Here is a 6,939-nt window from a genome sequence, read left to right as displayed (position 1 = left end):
AACCTGTTGAAGCAGGAATACTAATCTGAACAATCCTATTTTTCCTCACATATTACAGCCCTCCTAGAAAACAGCCTTGTAAAGCATTTAGAACAGTGAGTATACACTGCAGCATTAGGCTATATAAAATCCCTCCTTTTTTAACTTAAATTATTTTGGTTTAAATTGATAAATGGACTTGGTAAATTTGAATTGCCTAATATATGTTGACGTTTTTTTTTCACTCACATAGGCCTATGTGTATTTATTAGAGGGGTTGGTGTCTGCTTTTGATTCCATTGTCCTTTTTTATCATTCATGTTTTAATATCAGGTGTTTTGGTGTTCACAACTTCAGCACATATTTGCTTTTATGTTTCTACAGTGGACACTTAAAGGTGCAGTGTGTAATATAACATCTTCAACAAAGTTCTAGAATGATACACTCCCTGGGTAACCCCACCCCTTTCGAATAATAACAAAAGGTGCAGTGGCCTTCAAGGACAAGAACAATTCTAAATTCAAAACAATGCACCTGATGACATTCCAACTATGACGCTTCCAAAATGGCGGCGCACATGCCTTAGTGGTATGGAGAAATGCGGAGATAAAAGACCCTTTCTAAGGGAAAAAATAATAATTCTAAAAAAAAAATGTAGCTATTATGCACTAAATTAAACATACTTATGGATATTATAATTATTTTCTACCAAGTTTTCTATGAAAAAAATCCCCACATTCTACACACTGCAGGTTTAACCTACAATAAATTATTTATTTGATAAATGAAATAGTCTATGATAGCATAGGCCTATGCCTAGGCTATTTGAATGATTTCAGTTTAATGAAGAGCAGTCATAGGGCCGTGCACAGCATGAAGGGCCAAGAAAGGAAACTGCTACATTTGCATAGGGGACATTTCATCTTTATGCAAATAACGTGTGTCTGTGAAATGTGCAATGCTTTGAGGGGGGACACATTCTGCTATACGTTCCAACTGCATCTGCTGTTGCAGTTGTATAGTAGCCTAACCTATCTAGGCTAGAGTTAGCCTCTACTTTGTGGTCACTGTAGGACAACACATTTTGGAGTGACTTTATTATTATAGAAATTAACAAGCTCTAAAATCCAAAGGGAGAGATATTTCCATAATTACTACCATAGGCTATCCTTTAGCCTAAAAGGCCTATGTCATGATGATGGAGTACAATTGTGACTTGTGTTTGTTTCCCTCAATCCAATGATTTATAGGCTATGTAGGCTTGTTGTAATGTTGTGTCCCTAACGAAAGCTTCTGATCATAGCCTACAACGTAGGCCCTACATAGTGCAGCAATTTGCAGGGAATCACTGAATCATGGGAACCAGTGTGGTAATGCGCACTTCTCCGTCGCCACGGCAACCACAATACGTTTTTGTGGATGCGATGAAGTCATTTGTTACGCCGATCGTTACCATGGTTACAACCTAGAGAGGGCGCTGCGGAGGAGCGTTCCACGTAAAATGACGCAGGGCGGGGGCGTGCCCGCTATGCGCGCTGCGCAAGGCTGCTTGTTGTTCCCGCAGAGAGGCGAGAAGATGGCGGCCGTGTCAAGCGGAGGAGCTGCTGGGTCCGCTGCGGCCGGGATTACGCACTCTGCCCGACCGACCCACGCAGGCATGGCCTCCCAGAACCGAGCCCAGCCACCCTCCGGGATCAGCCACCCCGGTCGAACCAGCGCGGCCGCTGGGTGCATCACCAATCCTGGCCACACTACGGTCACCAGGCCCCCCCCAGCCCGAGTGGGCCACTACGAAATCGAGCGGACCATCGGCAAGGGAAATTTTGCCGTTGTTAAACTAGCCACACACATCATTACCAAAGCAAAGGTAAGACGGCTGGTCTCCGAGCGTTAGAAGTGAACAATTACAAGCTGTCATTATTTAATTTCAAGCCTTTGAAAGCCATGTACTCGGGATGACGCTGGGGCCTTCAGGCTGTGGGAGATACAGCGGCCAGCCAGCTATGGTGACACCGCTGCTTGGTGTTGGGGGGTCCGCTCGACACGGGGTATCACCTACAGCTACCGGATATAACCACATTTCCCTTTAAATAAATATAATTTCGCGTAAATAGGTTAATGCCCGTTTGAAGGAAAGCCAGCGGGGCCCGGGGTTAATGTGTGGCAGAGGACGGAGGGAAGGGGACTGACGAAGATGAAAAAGAGGAGACACTACGTTCCCACTCTGGTAGCTAGCTTAGCTTCGTAGCTAATTAGCTGTTTGGCTAGATGCTGATATCTTTCAGAAAGATGCCAACACACACCGTTGCAAGTTTGCTGCAGCTTACTGGTTAACTTCAAATGAAAGATGAACTTATTAATTCGCTGGGTGTAGGTTTCCCGAGCAAGTGTAGCTCTGTGTGAAGCCTACAACCTAAAGTATCACCGAAAACTACAACCGACAACTATGGCAGAGAGTAGATTTTTCATTTAGCAACTTGACGGAATGGGTTTAAATAAACAAACGAATGTGCTTGTATCAGTGCGCGTTAGGAAAATGTATCCCGTCATTCTAGTGAAATAACGACCATTTGGTCGGTATTGTAACTTTACCCATTTGTAAAAGTTGTATTTGGGCTTCGTTGTCGGTTTCTTGTGGTATTTGGACATCACAGTTAATAGCCAAATGACGTTTCCAAGTAGTCACCCGAACAAGAAGACAGGCAACAGTAGGGGCTTCAAATCTGCCACCATACACTTTGAGTGTTGAGTGGGAGCCACTAAGGACTGCAGTATACTGGATTATTGACCCGTTCACTAGCAGACACTTTTTATCAATAAATGACATCCAAGCAATACACTATGCTTGATAAGTAGATGTATTACACTTAGTCTTATCCCACAAGTCAGTCCTGTGCTGAAAATCTATAATACAGATCTTGACACATTGTACCATTGTAAAAAAACAAAAAAAAAAAAACGGTGGTTGCGATCATTATTATAGATGTATAGAAATATACTTTATTCATCGTATAAAGTGAAATTATAGGGTTAAGCGTTGGGCCATAACATGATAAAGGGACCCTAGATATGCCCCGTTGGATCATGTGCCTACCCCATGCCTCTCAATGTTCCATGGCCTTATTTGCATGTGAGCAGTCGGTTGTCACTCCAGTCAGATATGTTGCTCATGTCCTTTTGGCTGGCATGGTTGTGTAAGCTCAAAAAGGGGCCAAAACAAATAACTCATCAGAAAGTCTCAGTTGTTGCTGCGCTTGTCAACAGCAAGCATCAGTATGAATTCTTCTATGGTAAGCTTTGATTTCCAGCCTGTTGAAGAGCTTCCACTCGTCACCAAACTTTAAATATGTGTACATGTGAAGCCTTCCTCTGAAGCTATGACTTATTGTGATCAGTAGTCACATCCCCTATGAGGGATGCTGGGTTGAATACCCAACACATAGGGGTAGCCATGACCATACGCTTACAGACGGCTCCTGCTATGTCATTGTTTTTCTTTTTAACACGATGAAGAGCCTTTCATTTTAATGACGCAAATAAAGGTGTGTCAAGGCGGCCGCATGTGCAGCTTTACCTCTATGCCTGTTTAGACATACACAAAGACAGGCAGACGCGCGTCATTCGGCTGCTTTGCGCCACATAGCCCAGAACCTGCCATTTAGTTCCATGAGGCCAACATTAACCTGGGTCAGTGTGACTGCCATGTGGTGTTTTTCAACACTGCACAAGACATTTGTCTTGAAGGACTTAAACTGTGTTATGACTACAATGTAATTAACAGACTAGTAGGTAATGGAGGCAGTGTGGTAAACCTATTATGAGTATACAACACAAAGACAGTAGCAACGTTCTAGTGAGAGTTTGATGAGCTGTTGATGAAGCCCTAGTGTGTGTGTGTGTGTGTGTGTGTGTGTGTGTGTGTGTGTGTGTGTGTGTGTGTGTGTATGTTTGGCAGTCTTAGTGTGAGAGACAGGCAGAGGACAGAAATGACAGTGGACTGACATAAATGAAAGACAGGCCTTGTTTATTGTCTGTTGATGGTGCTCACAGACCAGTGAGCTCATGGTTTTTCATCTGGTAGCTTAGCATCCCCAGTAGCTCATGAATATCAGAAGAAAAGGAGTGTGCTTTCTTTTCCATGCCTGTGGATAGCATGAATATGGATGTGACCATCAGACGGCAGATGAAATATACGTTTCGGAGCCTTGCTCTACGGCCCGGGTTTTGTAGTGATCCAATGAGAAACGCTGACTAGACAAAAAAAAAAGCCTTCCAACTCTGTACGTTGTTGGTCGGAGCTGGATGATATCCTGCAATGCAGTCACACAGAAAGAGGACCTGGCTGTTTACACTTGGTTGCGTACAAGCCCAGAAAGGGACAGTCCCCCCCCCCTCTTATGTCTCATTTGCTTGTCTAGTTAAACCTAAAACATTCAGCAGGCATTTTTGTTGCAAAATTACAAACTACCGTGTAGGCCCTGTATTTTTTTTAAATTCTTGTGGAGAAAGGAGCTGTTGTTTGTGCATTATGCTTGGTAACACAGAGACGCTTACACATCACAGAGCTTTTGATGTCAGTGTGCCGCCTCTGTGTGTGATGTTGTAATAGTGAAAGTTGGTATTCTCACGACAACCATCAGGTAGCGAAGTGGAAGTCAAAACACTCAGGGGTTGTGCTGGAGGCAGTTGGGCCACACTTTGCTATCCATAAACTTTATCGCTGGTTGTGACCTTTCAAGACAGACAGTTTCTACTAACTCTCTTGAGTGACACTGAAACTACTTCCAATACAGAATGTTGCAATTTTATTTGTCAAGTCTGTGTCAAGTATTATTTACTGTAATCTAGTCAAAGCCATTTAAAAAAAAAAAAATTTCATCTCTGCCCCTCATTTCTCCTTCGTTTCAAGCACAACTGCATTGTAAAAAAAACATGCTAAAATGTTATAAAATAAGTTGAAATCTACTGAAGGACTTATAAAGAGTCTGTTAAATAAATATTCAGTTCATACAATGTCATCACTTATTGGTAACAAAGACGCATATAGAATCGTTTTTTTTTTCTGTTGACAGAGGTTATGGAACCGGTCCCCCCACACCACAATTTGATTAAATGTCTATTAATCAGTACTGTAGTTTATGCAATGCACTCTACTAGAGATGATATTTCACATCCTGACCACCTTCCAGCGCGTATGTGCACACATCCTTTTTCTACGGCCATTATCAGCCATTTAATGGAATTTTATTTTCTCTGCACAATTGAGTGGTTGAGTCAATAGAATATTTCAACTGTATTCTGGCTCTGAAAAGGATTCCCCTTCCATACTGACTCATACTTATGCATGTATTTGTTGAAATTGTAAAAAAAAAATTGATTGCTGGTTAGGTTACTAGGACCTGGAGACCAATTCATAATATAAAACTAGGGAGAAATGAATGTTCTGTCCCACATAGTTGACTAATTGTTTCAGTTTTAGTAATGCACACAACACATTTTGTATTCAGTGATGCACCTTTATGTCATATTTAAAAAAAAAAAAAAGTATATTAGAGTGGATATTTGAACAGTGTATAATGTTTAGAAAACCCCCACTGAAATCCAGCGACTGGACATGACATGCCATTGTGTGTTTTTTGCCGGTGCGTGCTAGTTTTGCAAGAGCAGACACTGAGGTATGGCCACAGTGCCGTCAAGCAAAAAAAAGACAGACTTTGAAAAGCCGCTGTCTGTCTTGTTGTGCCCACAGCTAGATTGGTAAAAGATGGCACCGTGTGGCATGTCCTGACCTGCCTGTCTGCGGGGAAGCAGCAGGCCTTTCCTCCCCACTCTCTTCCTCACTCCTTGTCCCGTATTCTATCCTTTTTCCTCTCATGTGTTTTTCACACACAAAAACTAAATGATCAGCAGGAGGAAGAAGAGGGCAGGCAGGATGGCAAGCGTTAGGTAACAGGCCTAATGTACTGTGTAACAATTTCACTCACTCGCTCAGTGACACACACTCACGAAACAGCTCTCAAACAACATACAGCACCCCCCCCCCTCTCCTCCCTGTGTTTCTCAGAGACACACACACACACACTCGCACTCCAATGTGATTTCATTTGGGTGAGTAATATGACAAAGGCTGTGTTTCTGCTCGACTTATCTCCCTGCCCTCCAGTCGTCTTCTGCTGCGATCTTCTTAGTTGGCGTGAATCCGCAGCCAGCCGACATCAAAAGGAGTAGAACGCACGCAGCTTGTGTGTGTGTGTGTGTGTGTGTGTGTGTGTGTGTGTGTGTGTGTGTGTGTGTGTGTGTGTGTGTGTGTGTGTGTGTGTGTGTGTGTGTGTGTGTGTGTGTGTGTGTGTGTGTGTGTGTGTGTGTGTGTGTGTGTGTGTGTGTGTGTGTGTGTGTGTGTGTGTGTGTGTGTGTGTGTGTGTGTGTGTGTGTGTGTGTGTGTGTGTGTGTGTGTGTGTGTGTGTGTTTGTCACGGTGTGTGTATGTGTGTGCGTGTACAACGTGGGCTTTGTGAAACATATCTCCACCACTGTTTCTGTCCCAGACCGATGACAGCCGTTTGTGTGAAGAGTACGCTAAAGCATGATTGTGCCCCTTTAAAAAAAATAAAAGTGCTGCCTGTTGTCAGAGGCGTCCATGTGTTGCCAAGGCTACTAGCATGAGAAAGGTCGTTCCATTTAGGTCTTTCTGGTTTCCGTAGCGATGATTCTGGTTTCAAGCTCACAAAAACCAAATTAGTAATGGAACCGACTCTCCAAGCGGCTGGGTTGATTGTTTGTCATGAGGACATTGTGTGATGTTTTTCTTTACCATTGCTTTAATGTGGATGCAACGCGATTAGTATTGGTTGTTGTAGCTCTGCATGGTGCAAGTATTTTAAATGTATATGGTTTCAGCCATGGCACATGATATATAGTCATTTCTCTCACCCTTACCGTGGACTAGGGGTGGCAAATCTTT

The 6,939-nt window shown here is 43.1% G+C and overlaps 1 protein-coding gene across 3 annotated transcripts in view; it reads left to right on the top strand.

Annotated features, from left to right (window-relative positions):
* Nucleotides 1-1,526: 1,526 nt before the first annotated feature.
* sik3 (SIK family kinase 3) overlaps nucleotides 1,527-6,939 on the top strand; it is a 37,922-nt gene continuing 32,509 nt past the window's right edge. For all 3 annotated transcript variants that reach the window (XM_080053979.1, XM_080053978.1, XM_080053977.1), the window contains exon 1: nucleotides 1,527-1,846. In XM_080053979.1, coding sequence (XP_079910105.1) covers nucleotides 1,556-1,846 — 291 coding nt within the window. In that variant the 5' untranslated portion in view covers nucleotides 1,527-1,555. The remainder of the gene's footprint in view (nucleotides 1,847-6,939) is intronic.

The sequence above is a fragment of the Ammodytes marinus genome (assembly GCF_949987685.1).
Source record: "Ammodytes marinus genome assembly, chromosome: 3".
NCBI classification, from domain to species: domain Eukaryota; kingdom Metazoa; phylum Chordata; class Actinopteri; order Uranoscopiformes; family Ammodytidae; genus Ammodytes; species Ammodytes marinus.
This window is presented reverse-complemented; position numbering and strand designations above follow the sequence as displayed.